Source organism: Haplochromis burtoni, unplaced genomic scaffold, assembly GCF_018398535.1.
Source record: "Haplochromis burtoni strain Fernald_Lab_line unplaced genomic scaffold, NCSU_Asbu1 Contig_155, whole genome shotgun sequence".
In the NCBI taxonomy this organism is placed as follows: Eukaryota; Metazoa; Chordata; class Actinopteri; order Cichliformes; family Cichlidae; genus Haplochromis; species Haplochromis burtoni.
In genome coordinates, this window is record NW_024582516.1 from 287,029 (window position 1) to 306,594 (window position 19,566).

A 19,566-nucleotide genomic window follows, 5' to 3' on the forward strand; every position below is an offset into this window, starting at 1 on the left:
CTAATCTGACTGAGCTGGAGCTGTTTTACAAAGAAGAATGGGCAAAGATTTCAGTCTCTAGATGTGCAAAGCTGCTAGAAACATACCCCAAAAGACTGGCAGCTGTAATTGCAGCAAAAGGTGGTTCTACAAAGTATTGAATCAGGGGGCTGAATAATTATGCACACCCCACTTTTCAGTTATTTATTTGTAAAAAAAAAAAATGTTTGGAATCATGTTTGGAATGTATGATTTTCGTTCCACGTCTCACGTGTACACCACTTTGTGTTGGTCTTTCACATGGAATCCAATAAAATTGATTCATGTTTGTGGCAGTAATGTGACAAAATGTGGAAAAGTTCAAGGGGGCCGAATTCTTTTGCAAGCCACTGTATTTGTCATAAAATCAAGATACATCTTACTCCATTAAACACTTAAAGCCTGCATACACACCATATTTTGAAGATGTCTAAACTTCTCCAAATCTTCTCCTGGCTACTTTCACTATTTTTTTTTAAATATTAAACTAGTAACAGGAAAGAAATAACAGAAGTTGGTGGAAAGTGTCAAGTACAACACAAAGATTTCTGGATAGTTCCATCCTAATGTGACACAGCGCTTGTCATAAATTTGGAATAAAGAGGTCTTGATGCATTTTTGTATTGGTTGTAAGATGAATAAGATATTTTTGACTCTTTGCAATTTGTTTTCTTGTTGATTCCTTAATTTTTGTTTTTTTTATGTTTTTTGTTTTTGGCTTCCCAGGATTGTCTGTGGCAGTTAAATTCAGTGGACTATGGACAGTGGACTATAGTTTGTTTTCTGGTTGTCTGTGTTGGGCTTTCCTGTTTGTTACAAAGATTAATAATGGATCCTGGATTGGAAGAGGAACAAACCAAATTAAAAAGAAGAACAAAATGTTGCAAATCGCAGATTATTTTTTACATGCTGTGCATCATCAATTTCATTGCGCCGGTTGATGGATTTTCCCTGAAGACTTGCAGAATCAGCTACAGTACGGCCATATGTGTCGGAAGTAAACTCAGAGCTGTTCCTGAAGATATTCCCTCAACTGTGACAGGCCTCGATTTAACTTCTAACAGAATTTCAACAATACATGCATCAGACTTCAAAGATCTACTAAATTTGACTAAGTTAGACCTTAATATCAACAACATTTCACAGATAGAAAGTGGTGCGTTTGCCAATCTAAGTTCTCTTGAGACATTAAATCTAAATAATAACAAACTTGTTACACTGGGAGAAAATGTTTTTGATGGCTTGAGTTGCCTCATTGAGCTAAGAATTAATCAAAATCGCATTAAACAAATGGCATCCACATCTTTTAAGTCCATGACAAGTTTAAAACTTCTGGACATTTCTCATAACAAACTGCACCACATTACAAAAGTTCAATTGATATTGCAACATCTGCCACATCTACGGGAGCTGGTAATAAGCAACAATGATTTAACCACTTTTCAGTCATTTGAACTGACAAACAAATCATTAGAACTTCAGTACCTTGATTTGTCTAAAAATCCCCTCGCAGTCTTCAGGATCACTGCCGATGTTTTTCCAAATCTCACCTGGTTTAAAATTGGGAGCCCAGCCAGAAAGAAACAGATGATATGGGACGTGCAAAACAAGACATTTCTTAGTCGTGTTACTACTCTTGACATTAGTGAGCTTCATTTGGGTCTTGGGGACATGGAAAGGTTGTTAGAGTCAGTGAACTCATCATTAACTATTCTGAGAATGAATGCAATGACACATAACCTGACCACACTGATCAACATTTCCTGCACCATCCCAACAATGAGGACTCTGCAGCTTCGAAGCAATAAGCTCAGCTTTGTTAATGCATACTTGTTTAAGTTGTGTATTAATGTAACTGAGTTAGTTTTGACAGACAACAAAATAAAATACATCCATGATGATGCTTTCAGATCCCTTAAAAACTTAAGGATTTTAACGCTGAGTAAAAACAGGCTTCCACTGGTTCCAGCTGCAACAAGGAATCTACCAACTCTTTCAGAGCTGGATCTCAGCACCAATAACATCAGCACACTGGACTGCCATGATTTCACCAATCAGACAAAGCTCAGAAAGCTTTATCTTTATCAGAATTCAATCACAGCTCTGAAACCATGTCTTTTCAAGGATTTAAAAGGATTACAAACTCTAAAATTACAGACAAACCAAATAACTAAATTGAACAGTGCTTTCAAAGAACATTTGCCAAACCTCACACAGCTGCATTTGAATGGAAACAAACTCACTGCTATCAAAAGGGATGCATTTAAAGGCTTGCACTCCCTCCAGAACCTGTCATTACACCAAAACAAAATAAAAGTACTTGAAAGTAAGAGTTTCAGTGGACTGACAAATCTGACCCAAATTAATCTACAAAACAATGATATTTCGCAAGATGAACTAAACAAAGATGTTTTCAGTCCTCTGATCAATTTAAGAAGACTTGATTTGAGTGAAAATCACATCAATTACAAGAAAAGTAGAAATTTGTCGGATCCTCCATTTTCTCAGCTGTCCCATCTAGAGGAACTGCTTGTTTTTTCACAACACCACAGGTTGCATAGTTATCTGCCTGGGAACTTTTTGCAAGGTTTGACCAGTCTTTTGAGTTTCAAAGCCAGGAATATCCGTATTGCGTCTCTGGACAAAGACACCTTTGTTTACACGCCACAGCTGCAATTACTTGAACTTTCTTCAAATGAACTTAAAGAACTCCCTCCAGATCTGTTTTTCCCAATTCCAAACCTTAAAAGCCTTTATATATCCAGGACAGCTCTTTACTCTCTAGAGTTCCTTAAAGATGCCAGCCTCACAAAGCTGGAGTTTCTACAGGCAAGACAGAATTTATATTCAGTTATCCGCGAAGAAGATATAAAATCCCTACCAGCTCTGACTTATCTGGACCTTCAGGGCAATGGATTCACCTGCAACTGTGATAACAGCTGGTTTCTCTCGTGGGCAATAAATAACAGCAAAACTCAGGTTTATGATGCATATAACTTTACGTGCAACTATCCACAAGAATTCAAAAGTAAGAAGCTGTTGGACTTGGACACCAGCTCCTGCTCAGATAACACTGACTTTATTTGTTTTCTCTGCACCACATGTGCAATCCTATGCTTGATGGTGGTGTCCTTCACTTACCATTTTATGGGGTTGCAGCTGGTCTATGCCTATTACCTGTTCATAGCTTGGCTCTTTGATAGAAAGCACAAAAACAAGAAAACTCATCATCAGTACGACGCCTTTATCTCCTACAACACCCACGATGAGCCTTGGGTCATTGACAAGCTCTTACCAAAACTGGAAGGAGAACAGGGCTGGAGACTGTGCCTACACCATCGAGACTTTGAACCAGGTGAGATGCAAGTTTGAATTAAAGTTAAATATTAATGGCTTGACAAGTGGGATGTCTCTTAAAATTGTGTGTTTGTCGGTATCTCTGTTTAACCCTTGTATGGTGTTCGGGTCTGTGAGACCCGTGTTCAGTTTTTTTCAAAAGAAAAATTAAACAATTAATTATTTTTTCACGTGTAAATGTGTTGTGTCTTTCCACTCACTCCACTTGATTATAACTGATTTATTTATAACATTTTATATAAAAGAAAAACGAGAAGCACATTAATTCATAAATGTGATCTAACAAAGGTAAAGGGAAAAAATTAACCATGTTTGCTGTTCATATGTCTTGTAATTGGGATGAAGTAAACATCTGTTGAGTAATTTAACATAAAATTGTTTGATAGTGTTAATTTGGAAAGCCAAAACTCTAGCGGGTCCACCAGACCCATGAACACTGGCTGAGTAACAAAAATACGAACACCACACAAGGGTTAATCCCAACTAAATTATTAGATTCAGGACATTTTCTAGAATGTTTTCAGAAAAATGTAACATCATTTGACTTATGCAGTTATATTTGAAGTGGCAGTTAGTCTCTCTTTTGATTTATATAATTGCACTATCTAACAATTATCTGGAGACAATGAGGGCATGCTGTTAGAAGCTTTTGCAGTCAAATGTGCACTTTCATATGTACTCCAGAGGGTGTCACTATACTACTTTACTAAAAAGCTGAGGATACAAACCTCATGGTTTTATTACTGGCTGTGTTATTTTTCTTCTCTTCATTAGGGAGACCCATCATAGATAACATTACAGATGCTATTTATGGAAGCAGGAAGACCATTTGTGTGATCAGTCGCAAATACCTCGAGAGTGAATGGTGCTCCAGAGAGATCCAGGCAGCCAGGTAACCTGTTGGCGCACCACAAGACTGTAGCAATAACATTAAAATATAAAATTGAAATTGAAAGGTATTAACAGTGCTTTTATGCTAATGTCAACAGTGACAATGGCACAACCAAAGTTACTCCAAATACAGTGCCATGAAAAAGCATCTGCCCCTTTACTGATTTCTTTTTTCTTCTACTTTTTTTTTTGTTTTGTTTTTTTGCATATTTGTTACGCTTACATGTTTCAGATTATCAAACAACATTTAATATTGGACAAATGTAACCAAAGCAAATAAAAAAAATATTTTTTTAAAAGATGATTTAATTTATCAAGGGGGAAAAAAGCTTTCAAACCTACGTGGTTGAGTTCAAAGTTGAGTTCAAATTCACTAACCATACCCAGGCCTGATACTCCCAGACCTGTTAAATCAATAATTTACTTAAACAGAACCTGCCTGACAAGGTAAAACATCTCAAACAGCAATTCAGCATGCAAAGATCTAAAGAAGCTCAAGAAAGATAAGAAAGTCATTGACGTCTGTCAGTCTGGAAGGGGTTATAAAGACTTTGGGACTTCAGCGAACCATGGTGAGAGCCATTATCCACAAAACTTGGAACATCAATTAAACTTCCCATGAGTGGCCAGCCTAACAAAATTACTCCACTTTTTATTGGGAGTTACAGAATTAGAAATGAGAATATCAGAGAGACAGCTCAGGTTGACCTGTTTGGAGACAAAGTTTGAGAGGCAATGTTAAGATGGCTTAGGAGGTCACATAGGAGGTTCATGGATGTGAAGCAGGACGTGCTTAACTGCATCTACTATATGTGGTGGAAAAGGATAGGTTGAGATGGAGGCAGATGATCCCCTGTGGGTGACCCCTAAAGGGAACAGCTGAAAGAAGAGGACTTGACATGACTGTGTTCCACTATGTGATTTTCTGATCTGTGCAGCACTGTACAGTTAGGTTACACCGGCATGCTTAAAATTTCATCGTTTTTTGGGGGTTTTTTGCTAGCTTTTAATTTCCTCTTTAATCTGCCATGTTCACAGGTGTTTTATTTTATTCTCTTAAAACATGTTTATTTAATTTATTTTTGTATTATCTTCATTACTTTACTCTTTTAAAGAGAGTACTTATGCATCCCTTTTCTCCCTCTTATCTTTAGTTTCCGTCTGTTTGATGATCAGACAGACGTTCTAATCCTGGTATTCATGGAGGAGATTCCCAGCTATCTGTTGTCTCCTTACCACCGCATGAGAAAGATGATAAAGAGGAAAACCTACCTGAGCTGGCCGCGGGCTGGAGAGCACACCGAGCTGTTCTGGGAGAAACTTTGCCAGGCTCTGGAGACCAGAGAAGATCCAGAAGGAAAGATGTTACTTCTCACTGTGTCAACTGTGCCATGAGGAAATTAAAGCAATTTTTTTTCCTATTTTTTTTTCTCTTTTTTAAAGGTTATAGATTTATTTTTTTATTTTTTAATTCCATGATAATAGTTTACAGTGTTCTGATGTTTCATTATTTTAAAAGTTTTGAGTGTTTCTCCAGCAAATATTTGAAGTTTTACTTACTTACAGAAATGTTGGTTTTAAACAGAACCAGTGAAGCAAGAAAAGATGAAACAAATGTCTATGATAACTTCACTGCAATTTCTTGTTAATCAAAGTATTACAGAGTCAGCATTTTGGTCGATTAAAATGCTGCACATAATTCATTCAATCATACATCGTCTTTTTGCATTACTGAAACAAAGAAGTTTTGCAAGAAGTAAGAGACAATGATTGTCAACTGAATATAACTTACATAATAAATGACTGAGAATCATAATGAATATATAAGAATATCTTACTATATCTATCGTAGATAAAGGACACATTATATGTATAATAAATGCAAACAAAGCCTTTTAAACAAGTCTAAAGTATAATATCTCTCTTGGTTTAATTACTAAGCTTGTTTAGTCACTGCTGATACATAACAATGGAAAATCACATTTCATGCACTGTAAAAGTAATTTCAGTTCTTTTCTAACTTTATTTCAGCCTTCCTCATTAAGATGTCTGTTGTTCTTTGGCTTGTGTGAACTTTGCACCCTCTACTTATGCCAGTGTTATTAGACAGGTGGTTCACCCACAGGTTTGTTTATTGAAGAGTTAGGTAGTTAAAGTTAAGATAACCCATAAAACCATCCTGCAACAAATGTACCAAGCTCAGATACATTGGAATTATCCAATTAAACCACTATTTCTCTAATAGGTAACACATTTTGTCCATCTATAAGTGCCTCCCCACAGTTACTAAGAAACAAAGTTTGTTAAATTAAAATCATATGGATAGTAAGACACAAACTAGTGACTGACAAGATACAGTCATAAGAAAAGTGTTCACTGAGATCATAGAGTGAGGCAACTAAAAGGCTATTTTCCCATTGTCTATGCAACAAAAGGCATCACCCCTTGCTGGCCATCAGAAAGAAAACAGGTTTATAACTCTTCTACAGTGGCTCAATTTTTCAGACTTCACAGTCTATGTGAATGAACTGAACTTAAACATATCCCTTCATTTGTGATCATATTCCTTCCATTCTGAATATTTTGTTCTATGAATAATTACATTAAATAACGAACATCTTTAATTTGTATTCCAGTTATACAACAGGAAAAAACATTGATGTTCTTTTTCCAATGTTTAACACTAGGATTTAAACCTTTTAAACAGAGATGTAACCTTATAAATATGGTATTGTACATATTTATCACTGTTTGCTAATCACTGTCAGCTAATTTCTTTTTATTTAGGATCCTTTTTTTCCCCGATGTACAATAAGGACAAAAATTTGACAGCGTGTGGTTGTTTGTGGAGTCCATACAGACAGACATGTGTTTTTATCAAATAACTCTTTTAATAAATTCTCTGACAAATATTAAATACAATAATTATCTCACACTTTCTGAAAATACAGGGTTTTATATTTCATCTTCTTCAGAAAATAAATCAAACAATAATACATATAACAAAATAATAATATTTTACATTACTTTAAAAAAAGCACAAGTTTTTTTGTTGTTGAAGCACTAAAGCTTATAGCTCACACATGTATTAAGAATACTACTCTTCCCTGTTTATAAAACAGAATAAATAAAAGGAAAGGTCACACAACAAATTATATTTATGTGTAGATTTACTATTATGATAATATTAGTGCAGATAAGAACACTTAAAGAGAGTTTAAGATGCATTGTTGTTAGAATTTTCTTTGTTGGTCTTCCGCTTCTTTTCACTGCAAAAAACAAAATCAATGAAATAAGATCAGTTTGACTCACTGAGCAGCTGAGAGTGAATATAAGGCACAGACAAACAATACACCACAGGGGCATTTATACTTACTCATAACACTTCATCACTTTCTGGGTCAACGGCTTTGATGGATCGGCACACACAAACCTTCCCGGAGCATGAAAACTGTTGGGAAAGAGGATGAAAGCAGTCATTTACCCTCAAGATACAGTTTCTCTCGATGGAGTTTCATTCCAGTGTGTTAGCTTGATTATTAACTGCAGAGCGTCCTGAAGTTATCGTGATTGATTTTTAGTCACAGATTAAATGCTGTTTTGCTATTTAGATACACAAGGTTTAGTCCGTCCGAGAGAGCGCAAATGCCAAGCACACACAGCCATTATCTTTTCACCACAAGGTGAAATGTGCAGATAAGATATGTTACACAGAATTTATAACCAGACACCAGGATGAAAGATTGGCATTAGCTCTTGCTGTTTTTGTACATGTGTATCACATTACTGGTTAAGTTTCCTATCTATAGTCTTTCCTTGAGAATACCACTACTTAAGTTGGCCCACATAAACTGATTGAACAGATATTTATGAGCAGTCTTAATTCATTCCCGAAAATTCTTAAATGTGAGCATTTCTCTTTTTATGTAATAATAATACATTTGATATATAAACTTTTCCATAATCTAAAATCTTTGTACAGAGTAAACACTACTCAAAAACTAGAAAAATGCACAACTTGCTTAAACTTCAACTTGACTACTTCTTAGCGTTTTAGTTTGTTAGATGTCTTATTTCCTCATGAATCTACCTGCTTTTATCATGCTACACTTCCATATAAACCGTTATAACTTACATGATGGCGTTGATGTCACAGGCGTTATTGATGTTCTGAATGGTGTAACCCAGAATCCGTTTGCAAGGAGGCTGACGATTGGAGTACCTCAGGCAGCAGCTCGCTGTAAGCACACACACGCACAAAGAATCCACTATAAATCACACTTTTAACTTACTACTGGCAATATTAGTGAAGGTGCATTAAAATATTAACTAGTATGAAATACCTGATTGTGCGCTGTCAAAAAAGTTGATGATAATGACGAGGGAGCACAGAGCTACCATGAGACACGTTTTCCTGCTTGCCATGGTTGATGAGCCGACTGAGAGCGTTCACTCTGCCTTTCTGTGTCTGACGCTGAAAAGGTGTAACACCTGAAGGCGATCAGAGAGAGTGTGACAAGTGCTACTTGGTGATCACTCCTTTAAGTAGGCCGACTCTCGGAATTTCCCGTCGGGCAGGATTGTGTAATCCTTTGTGTCATTGTTAAAACACTGGAAACAGAGCAGGAAATAGAAAAAATTCCAGCTGGCCCTGACATGGGAGGAAATAAAGTTTAAAAAAAAACATAACAAAAGTTAAACATTGGCAGCCTGAACTATTAGCTTGGCTGGTGCTGGACTCATGTGCAAACTGATTTCCTGAAGAATGAATTCCAAGTGAAACCAGATATCAGTAAAGTACATTTTTAAAGCAGTATTATGTGAATATATGTCATATTCTATACAATTGGAATTAGTTTTTGAAACCAAATGAGTCACCTCCTGGTAGGCATGATTAATAATGCAAATAAACATTTGCATTTTTGTTGTTTTGTTTCTTACCTGTTCCTGCTTAAAGCCTATAGCACTGCTGGATCTGGAGTGGTCTATAATAAGTCAAGCAGCTTAACTCGTATTTCATTCAAGGGAGACCTGAAGAGAATAGCAGTCTTGTAAGTTTTGTACAAAATGACAGAGAATCTGCTGGGAAACCTACTACAAGCAATTCGATTTTGAACAATTTGGAGGGTTTTTTTACTGTTATAACAAGTCATTTATTAGGCCTCAGTTAGACAGGCCTATTGGGTTGTGAAAGCTTGCTGGAGGTTGTTAATAGTCACTAGGTGAAATTGGTCGTAAAAAGGGTGCTAGACCAAAAACGTCCTTGCGATTGCTCGTGGTTGCTAATACACTGCCGCAGTAGTTTGCATGGAACCCAGTGAAAACAGATATCTTGTCATGCAATTATTCACTAACTTACCACCAAGTGGTTGTAAAACGTAAAACAAATTGCAGCCACTCGTCAACTGGACTATGTGGTCACTGTCTGGTCAATAGACCTGCATGATTGCTCTCAGACACCATTTTGATAATCCCCAATCTCCAGTAACTACTTGGAACCGTTCCAGGGATACTTTTCCATGAAATCAGTGGTTGCCGGGCAGTCATGTAGTCTCAGTCACAGGTCACTGGTCACTAGGCCTCGTGTCTCAGGTGAAGTGGAAATCCAACGTCCTTACACTGCCTTTGTTGATTTTTTAACGGTAAGATCAAAACTTCCCTCAAAACTAAGAATGTGGCTTGAATGTTTTATGAAGTCTAACTACTTTCGACCAGCTATTAAACAATATTAAAGCTAGGCAAAAAGGCAATTTTGAATCCTTTAAGCCTCCTTTAAGCCTCTTGACCTCATTACCAGCTATTCTGAGCAAAATGCTGATAAGGCCAGCTTGCAATGCCATTTAACTGCAAGCAAACGATTAGTAGTTTATCAGTGAATATTAGCATCTTGCTATCTAAAGACAAAAATGCTTTTTTGTGGCACTAGTAGAATGCTACTGCTGGGGTTGAATGAAATTCAGCCAAATGACCAAAACTACAGTTCCTCTAGTGGCCACTTGAGGTTAGTGTCAAGAGCAAGTATCAGCCAGCTGTTGGGTTTTTCCACTTAGCGTATTTTGTTAGATTGCTGCTAGCCAAATTTAGAACATCTATAATCACAGTTAATTAAACCTTGTTAACAAGCTAGCACACTGGCATTAGGTTATTGTTTCCCATATCTACCCCTTTGTCTAAAAATATATATAGCCACACCCAAAATCCAAACATGAAGCCTCAAAAAAGAGAAAAAATAGGCTTTTGTGGTCAGGAACAAGGGTGCTATTGTTGCTCACTGTAAGCTGTATTTAACATCTGAAAGACTTTAAGTAGGCTACAGTCTGTCTTTTTATTAAGACTGAGGTGGAAACGATTAATTATGACAACAAATTGCTAAACTTAACTTTGACTTAAGTCTGCACTCAAATTGTATGAACTGTATGAATTAATGCAACTTAAGCCCTTTGAGCTGTAGTTCTTTGTTTTCCTCATTTTTGCTGACAAGTTAATTAGTGACTTGCTCTCACTCACTTGTGAAAGGAAGGCATGTGAAAGGAATGTGGGGAGGTTTTGTTTGTGTATCCTTTTTCTGTGACGCGCACATCTACCTTGTACAAGTGTAACAAAATAACCAGAGGATAGGAAAGTCAAAATCCCCAACATGGCTCAACTTCACCATGTTTCTTACACAGCATATTTGAAAAGTCCCTAGAAGAAATAGTTCAGCTCAAGGAAGCTTATCTTACTGGCACCTATTTTAGATTTTGTTGTCTTATCAGAGATTAGAATGTTAAACAGTTACTGTTTTGCAAAAAGTCCCGTACTTCACCACACCGAATGGGTAAACTGTGAGTAAATGACCTAGCTTTAATTCAGTGGGTTGAACAAAAAAATACCTAAAAATGTGAGGAACTAAAGCATCAGAGGCTCAAAAGTAATTGGACAAATTAAATAACTGAAAATAAAATGTTCATTTATAATACTTGGTTAAAAACCCTTTGCTTTGCGATGACAGTCTGAATTCTTGAACTTCATGCTGAGTGACATGCACCTTATGGTTAACTTGGATATCAATATGCCTACCTCCTGAAGAGTGTTGTTCACTTGGTTTGCTGATGTGAAGGGGTTTCTCTTCACCATGGAAATGATTCTGCGATCATCCACTGTTGTCTTCCGTGCTTTCTTTATTTCTCAAGATGTACCAACCTGCAGCAGCTTTCAGTTGCTGTTTGTTGTTTGGGGGCGTTTCTGTCGGAGGTTTTGTCTTCAACAGGTGGAATGTATATTCAATGGGGTAAGATCAGATGACTGACTTAACCATTCAAGAATATTCCACTTCTTTGATTTAATAAACTCCTAGGTTGCTTTGGCTGTGTGTTTTGGGTCCTTGTCCATCTGTATTATGAAATGCCGCCCAATCAATTTGAATGCATTTAGCTGGATTGGAGCAGACACTATGTCTCTAAACACCTCAGAATTCATTCAGCTGCTTCTGTCCTGTGTCACATCATCAATAAACAATTATTTTTGTCCTGTATATATATAAAGTGAAGACTATCAATAACACATCAAGCATCCTTTTTTTCTTCTTAAATTTCAGGGAAATGGGCAGTAAATTGCAGGCTGCAAACAGTGGTAGATCTTGTTCTCTTAAATACTCATGTCCCAAAATTGTGCACTGTGAAAGGTAAACTAAAAATATGTACAATTAGCCAGTAGCAAAATACCTGTTTCCTTGCTTTTCAGTGTCAAAATTGACGGTGACAGTAGCTTTTTAACATCATAAAAGTTCTTTGAATGCATTGACCATAAATAAATATGTCCCCAAATGTTAGGTTTTCGGCTACAAGAGCAAACATAATAGTCAAGCTTAAAAAGTAACAGAAACAAATTTAACATACTTAGCATACAAATCATGAATTCAGGCAAACTGTGAGCTGATGTTATGGGCTATGAAGCCTTTGCGTAAACTGTAACAACTTTCTCTTTGTAGTTTAAGTAACTTTAAACTGCTTTTGGCACTCAGCTTGATGACAAAAAACAAGCAAATACAAACCCTTTCACTGACTATTTTGTTTTATATGCCATACCAAAAAGGTATGACATTTTGAACTGCTAGTGTTACAGCACTCGGTGATGCAACTCCACAACAGACTTTTAAATGGCATACAGTTATGTTACTTTGACAAAGGTCATGCATGCGGAAGTTGCATTTCCAGCAGTGGGAGATAATATATTGAAAGTCAGTGAGCAATGACAGGCAAAGCAAAGTTTTGACGTTAAACTGGTTTGACTTTGGACTTAATATCTTCAAAAGAATGTATTAGATAACCCTCAGACTGTGATAGCCTTATGAAATACATTTTATAATTTCTTCTTGAGAAAGTCTTTTTTTGTTTGTTACACTGACTGGTTGCATTTCCTTTTATGAGTCATTAGAAGGCTGATGTGCAGCGACACCTCTGTGACACATTTTCATGCACATGTCAAAATTTACATCTTCTTGGCTCAGGTATTCCTAACCCTAACACCCCTATTCTGCCACAGCAACCCTCTTCATCTCATTCTACATTGCATCCATCAATTTTCTTCTGTAGTCTACCTCTTTTTCATTTGCCTGGCAGCCCCATGCTGAACATCCTTTGTCCAATATGTCCACTATTCCTCCTCTGTGCATGTCTCACTCAAACTGAGCTGTCCCTCTAATCTGATCATTTCTAAACCTACTAGTTTTGGTCGCTCCCAGTCAAAATCTTAATGTCTTCAACTCTACCACCTCCAGGTTTCTTTTTTTTTCTGCACCGCTATCTTCAAACTGGATATGGCGGTGTAGGTCTTGTACCATCTTCTACACTTTCCTGTTACGCCTGTGTTGTCATTTACACGCATGCTTGGATTTACTTTCATTCCTCTTCTCTTCAGTGCATACCTCCACCTCTTCAAGCTCTCTTCCACCTTCACCCTACTGTAACGTTGGGTTGCGTTTAGTTGTTGAGAGGAGGCGGCAAAACACTTAGCAGGGTAGCCAAAAGAATACACACTCACGCTGGCGTTGGGAATTCCACAGTGTGTTCTTTAATATACCTTCTCTTCATCAACCATATAAGCCCGGTTGAATGGCTGCAGCTTAACAAACATAGCGCACAGTGTTCGTACAACCCATAACGTTGCAAACAAAGGTGTCTGGAGAGGTAAAACATAAAATCCGTCCCTCCTCATGTACTAGCGTGCAAGCACATGTCCACACCATCACAGAGAGAGAGAGCAGAGAGACCAGTGGCACACACTGATGACACCATCAACCCTCGACTTGGGTGTCTTAAAGGGACACCACACCATAGTGGCTGTTACATATTCCCCCCGGGTTAAACAAAGGCTGCCCTCAGCCGGACCCAGGTGACCCTCCTCCCGCTACCCCCTTTCACCACACATAGCTACTTTAGGTAGTAAGCAGGTCGTGGAGGAATTGTTACACACCTGTACAGCATTGGTACAGTCCAGACTTAACCAGCCTCCATACATGGTCAGCAGGATAAGAAGTTAAAACCAAAACAGGGAAATGTACAGTGCAATATTGACAAACTGGCATACATGACAGTGTCCCACATGGTGAATGTCCATTTAAACAAATGTTAAAGAAAGAAAATAAACTTAGGATAGCCAGGACAATTACAGAATGAAATTCCCTTTTCTTTCATTGCGTTTCTTCTACTTCACAAACTTGCAACAGACAGCATAATATGTGAAAACAGTACCAGAAAGTACTGTAGAAAACCCAAACAACAGTCATGTTACAACAGTAACCAACACGAAATACATAAGAAAAAAATGCAAATTCAGGAACTATGGCAAAGCTGCATCGAACCCACGCCCAGGAAACGCAGGTCCACGCGCATCCAATGGAGCCACGACGAAGAGGCCAAACAGAGAACGGCGCCACAGTCCACAAACCACGCTGGAGCAGCTCCAGCCGCTGCCATGGAAATGCACCGCCGCGACCCTTTGATCCTCCCGACGTCCTCGTCCAGGCCAGCCTGGTCCGTTCCCGCAAAACATGGCGGACAGCCACTTTGCCGCGTCGTACCTTTTTATGTACCAATCATCAACTGCTCGAAGATACTGCATACTGAGGTCCAAGAGAAGATGTTCGGGCGCCATTTTGTAACGTTGGGTTGCGTTTAGTGGTTGAGAGGAGGCGGCAAAACACTTAGCAGGGTAGCCAAAAGAATACACACTCACGCTGGCGTTGGGAATTCCACAGTGTGTTCTTTAATATACCTTCTCTTCATCAACCATATAAGCCCGGTTGAATGGCTGCAGCTTAACAAACATAGCGCACAGTGTTCGTACAACCCATAACGTTGCAAACAAAGGTGTCTGGAGAGGTAAAACATAAAATCCGTCCCTCCTCATGCACTAGCGTGTAAGCACATGTTCACACCATCACAGAGAGAGAGAGCAGAGACCAGTGGCACACACTGATGACACCATCAACCCTCGACTTGGGTGTCTTAAAGGGACACCACACCATAGTGGCTGTTACACTACCCTCACTACAGTGCAATATTGTCTGCAAACATCATAGTCCCTTGAGATGCCTGCTTGTACTCGTCTGTTAACCTGTGCATTTCCACTGCAAACAAGAAGGTGCCCAAAGCCAATACCTGATGTAATCTAGCCCACCCTAAACCCATCTGTCACTGCTGCTGCACCACTTTCTGACTATCCTCATACATGTCCTGCACCACCCTCCCTGTTCCTGATTTCCCCATGCAGTACCATAGTTCCTCTCTCGGCACCCATATCAAATTCAAATAAATTCAATTCAGTTTTATTCATAATGTGCAATGTCACAACAACAGTCACCTATAGGTAATTTATATTGTAAGGTAAAGATCTTACAGTTATATAGAGAAGACTGCAAAAATCAGGTGAGCGCCTATGAGCAAACACTCCCAGTGACAGTGACAGTGGGAAGGAAAAACTCCCTTTTAACGGGAAGAAATCTCTGGCAGAACCAGGTTCAGGGAGGGCAGCCATCTGCTGCGACTGGCTGAGGTCTTTGTTTTCTCTACAACCAGAAAAGACACAGTGAAACTTCTTTTGACCTTCTCTGTACATTATGATGAACTCAAAGCAAGCACCACATATGTAAAGATCTTTCTCAGTATGACGCTATACTGCTGTTCACTGATCATCACCTCTCTTCTTAACCTAGTTTCAGTAACTTTTTCCCATAGCTTCATGGTACGACTCATCTCCTTTAACCCTACGTACTTACGAAAGCTCTTAAAATCACACCTTTTCTTGAACAGTAATAGTAACAGTGCCCTTCTTCTCCATTCCTCAGGCATTCTCTCATGTGTTAAAAAGTCTGATCCAAACATCTGCTGGCCTCAAGCCACAGATATGTTAACAGGAAGAGACGCTTTTGCGTCTTCACCCTTTTCATAGCTGCCCTCACATCCTCCTTCCTAAGCCTCCGCACTTCCTGAGTAACTAATGTTCCTTCATCTGTCCCCCCCTCTTATTTACAAATCAGTCTTTACAACTTCTTAACATGTGTTTTATTTTGTAGAGCAAAATGTAAAAATGTCTGAAACTCATGTTAATCAAAGACCTTATGTCAGACATCAAATCTTAATCTTAAATGCTAGTCATTCCAGGGTTTGGGCCTCATTTGTTCAGAAGATAACAATAAGTAAATAGTTATAGTTATAGTCTGGGGAGAGGGATGTCTGGGCCTTTGCTTAGGCTGCTGCCCCCGCGACCCGGCCTCGGATAAAGCGGATGAAGATGGATGGATGGATGGATGGATGGAAATAGTTTAAATACTTTCCATTAGATCTCAAGGAATCCAGAGAACACTGTGACCGACAGTTCAACTATTCCTAAATAAAATGCATGTTCTATTTGTAGCACAGCCTGGAGGAGCTAAAAATAGCAACTGCTGAAGACAGTATATTTTGATCACATGCAACGATGTCCCAGTCTACTATTTCCTTGTTGGTGATGCAACTACACGGGGAAAAACATAACAGAGATTAAAGTGCAGGTGAAAACAAACCTGTCAAAGTTTGCATGTACTTTGAGGTCATTTGGAAGTTTAAATATGTTTTTATGTGTTGACAAATTCAAAAGGTGCCCTTTAAAAAAATACATTTTTAAATTTCCTAGAAAGATCACACTTAGCTAAGTGAAAGTATTCATTCAACAGTGGTTGCAATCTAATCTTTTGACGTTGTATATTGCCCCTTGGAAAAATGTTTTCAGGCAATAATTTTGCACACGTAAATATGACAGGCGGCTTCTGTTGATCCGACACACACATAAAAATATGCAATTCATGGTAACATTTAAAAAATAACTCATAAAAGGTACAGTATTTAAATTAACAATACAGCAAAGAGTGTATGTGCCATATTGTTTTGTCTTGTATTAATAAGAGAAATGTTGAGTTCTTTTATTTTTGTATGTTACACTTACACAGCTACAGCACCCATAAATCTGAACATATATCAGAAACCAAAAGGTTAATTGATTGTTCAGACTGAACATGTCTTTGTACTGTACATGTCTTCTACATTAACTGTTTTATTGTTAATATGTTAATATGGTGGGCAGATTGCATGTTAATTTTCTCTTTAAACAAATGGAAATGGTTAATGCAGTCAATAATTTAAATTACATACTTCAAATAAGATTTGTAACTTGGTTTTGCTGAAAAGTGTCAACTAATCCATTAATGGTGCAGGTTGGCATGACAGCAGGCTGTACTTAGAAACACTTGTTCAAAACTTAAGCTTGTTAATCCTAATATCTACTCAGCTGCAGTAACTCTGTGAATTTAGTCGTGTAGACATGGTCAAGATTACGTGCTGAAGTTTGAAACTAAGCATCAGAATTGACAACAAAGAAAATTTAAATGACTTTGGCACATTTCCCACACTTTATCATTTTTACCACAACCATTGCAGAGAATATTCTGAAAGAGAAATCAACCATGGTCAGTCTTCTTCAAGCTGATAGAAAGAAAACAGTAACTCAAATAACTATTACAGCTAATGAATATATATCACATATATGAACACACGACATGTCCAAGTTTGAAGGAAATGGGATAAACGCTTCTCATTTTACAATTTCACACAAAAAGTCCATGTCAGGGAAAACAATGACTAGGAGGAGGATCCTTTCCAAAGAAAAGGATGTAATGAGGGGGGATCCCAGAGAGTAAAATCAACACTGACTGAGAACACTGAGGTCTTTTTAGGAAGGAGACTCACAATTTCTTGTTGTGTTTCCAAGTTATTGTACTGACTAATTTTCAGCTGTCAACAGTCAATTGTCTAGTTCTGGTTGTATTGGTTGTATTGGTTGTTTTGTTGTATTGGACAACATGACGTTGTGGCCGTTTTCCCGAGGTACTAAGCCAAGATACTCATGGATCTTTGTTGTTTTATCATGAAAAGTGGGTTCTGACATTCACTAGTCTTCGACTTTCCTCTTTCTCCTTAAAATACAGTTTTAGTGTGCTGGTTATCATCCAACTGCACTTCTTCAGTCTGAGTGGCATTGCTGTAGATCTTAGTGGTATGGTTCAGTGAATCAATGTCTTATTCACTCATGACATACACCTTAATGTCATCCACATAGAGGAGGTGGCTAATGATTGTGGCATTCCCTAGCGGGTATCCTTAGCCAGTCTTGATAATGATCTGGCTGAGGGGATTCAGGCACATGCAGAAAAGCAGTGGGGATACAGCATCTCCTTGGTAAATCCTGTGCTGTTTGTTTGAAGTTGGGCTCTAGTGTTGTTGCCACATCCCCATTAAATTCCTGATGAATGCTCTTATGATCCTGTTGATCTTGTACAGTTCTAGGCATTCCACGATTCATGTGAGAGGCATTGAGTAATAGGCTTTCTTGTAATCAATCCAGGCGGTGCACAGGTTGGTCAGTCTGGTCTTACAGTCTCCTTGGGGATGAGGACTACCCAGCCTTCAGTTAGCCATTCCAAGTGTATCTCATCCATTAGCTGCTGGTTCATTTGTGGTGCCAGATGCTCATGGAGTGGAGTTATCTTTTTTAACCAGTAGGCATGAATCATATCAAGGCTTGGTGCTGTCCTGCTCTTCGTGCTTGAGACTCTGTCTTGGATATCTTCCTCTGTGATGGTTACTGGATCCTGTTCAGGGAGGTTGCTCTGGTCTACTCTTAGCTCTACCAGCCATCGAGCATTGTTGTTATGAGTTGCATCTTTCTGTTCTTCCATTATTGCTATCTCCAGCTGTTCTCATATTCCTCAACTGCCACTGAGAGTACACCTTTAGTACACCTTTAGTTTAGTGGAGGAATTCTGGTTTATTCTCCTGGCTTCTTTCTCTCTGGTATACCTGTTCAATCTGTCCAAGACTGACATGGAAATTCTGTCTGATGATACACAGTTAGGTCCTTACATATTTGCACACTGAAAAAGTTTTGTCTTTTTATCCGTATACTGAAAGTGTTCCAAAATGTTCCAGTTATTGTTATATAATAGACATGAACATAATGTGTAGACTCCCGGCTTTCATTTGAGGGTATCCGGATTCAAATTGGATGAAGAGTTTAGGAGTTTCTGCTCCTTAACATGGGCCACCCTCTTTTCAAAGGGACCGAAAGTAATTTGAAAATTGACTCACAGGCTATTTCCTGGGAAGAGGTGAGTAATTCCTTCTTATTTGTCTGACTCTATGCCATTGTTTAAATCACAGTTAAAGACTTTATTTAATCTTGCTTTTCCATCTAGCTAATATTTTGTGTGTGTTGACACATTTTTATCTATTATGCTTTGTTAATTACTTTTATGTATTATGATTGTCATGGTTTTATATTTAATACGTGCTGGGTCCTTTCTCTTTTCCCTCTCCCATCTCCCTTATCCTATCGTATTTTGTCAAGCACCTTGGTATAGCCTTGGTTTTTTTAGTATGCTTTATGAATAAACTTTATTATTATTATCATTATTATTATAAATTATAAAAATTTGTAAATTATAAATTAGGAAGGTAAAAGTCCTGGAGCAGATTTGAGGTGTAGTGCTTGCATGTGGAAGATTTTGCTGTGAACAGACAACGTGCGGTCTACATGTAGGTAAAACAAGCCATCCTTAAGTTGCGAAAACAGGAAGAAAAAAAAACATCAGAGAAATTACTATAATAGTAGGCGTGGCGAAATCTACAGGTTGGTACATCTTGAGTAAGAAAGAAAGCAATGGTGAACTCAGCAATGGAAAAAGACCTGGACATCCATGGAAGACATCAGTGGTGGATGATCGCAAAA

At 38.1% G+C, this 19,566-nt stretch overlaps 2 protein-coding genes across 6 annotated transcripts in view; one reads left to right on the forward strand and one right to left on the reverse strand.

Moving 5' to 3' along the window:
* Positions 1-7,145, forward strand: part of LOC102303464 (toll-like receptor 13) — a 26,466-nt gene extending 19,321 nt beyond the window's left edge. The window contains exons 2-4 of one of the 5 annotated variants that reach the window (XM_042224904.1): positions 2,216-3,373; positions 4,150-4,267; positions 5,421-7,145. In XM_042224904.1, coding sequence (XP_042080838.1) covers positions 2,216-3,373; positions 4,150-4,267; positions 5,421-5,661 — 1,517 coding nt within the window. In that variant the 3' untranslated portion in view covers positions 5,662-7,145. The other 4 variants (XM_042224901.1, XM_042224902.1, XR_006054883.1 and 1 more) reach the window with 4 other exon arrangements.
* A 42-nt stretch (positions 7,146-7,187) lies between these two features.
* Positions 7,188-8,960, reverse strand: ccl20b (chemokine (C-C motif) ligand 20b). Its single transcript, XM_005932156.2, has 4 exons — positions 8,610-8,960; positions 8,402-8,504; positions 7,643-7,717; positions 7,188-7,535 (listed from the first exon to the last, which is right to left on the reverse strand). Exons 1-4 carry the CDS (start codon positions 8,689-8,691, stop codon positions 7,484-7,486), a joined length of 312 nt encoding a protein of 103 aa, XP_005932218.1. The 5' UTR covers positions 8,692-8,960; the 3' UTR covers positions 7,188-7,483.
* Positions 8,961-19,566: the final 10,606 nt, after the last annotated feature.

Bases quoted from the DNA above. Each gene is read 5' to 3' on its own strand.
- ccl20b (XM_005932156.2), bottom strand. From the start codon at position 8,691: ATGGCAAGCAGGAAAACGTGTCTCATGGTAGCTCTGTGCTCCCTCGTC. The intron at 7,718-8,401 runs GTAAGTTATAAC...CTTTCCCAACAG, and splicing joins TGTGACATCAACGCCATCAT to TTTTCATGCTCCGGGAAGGT. The intron at 7,536-7,642 runs GTAAGTATAAAT...TGTTTTTTGCAG, and splicing joins AAAGTGATGAAGTGTTATGA to TGAAAAGAAGCGGAAGACCA.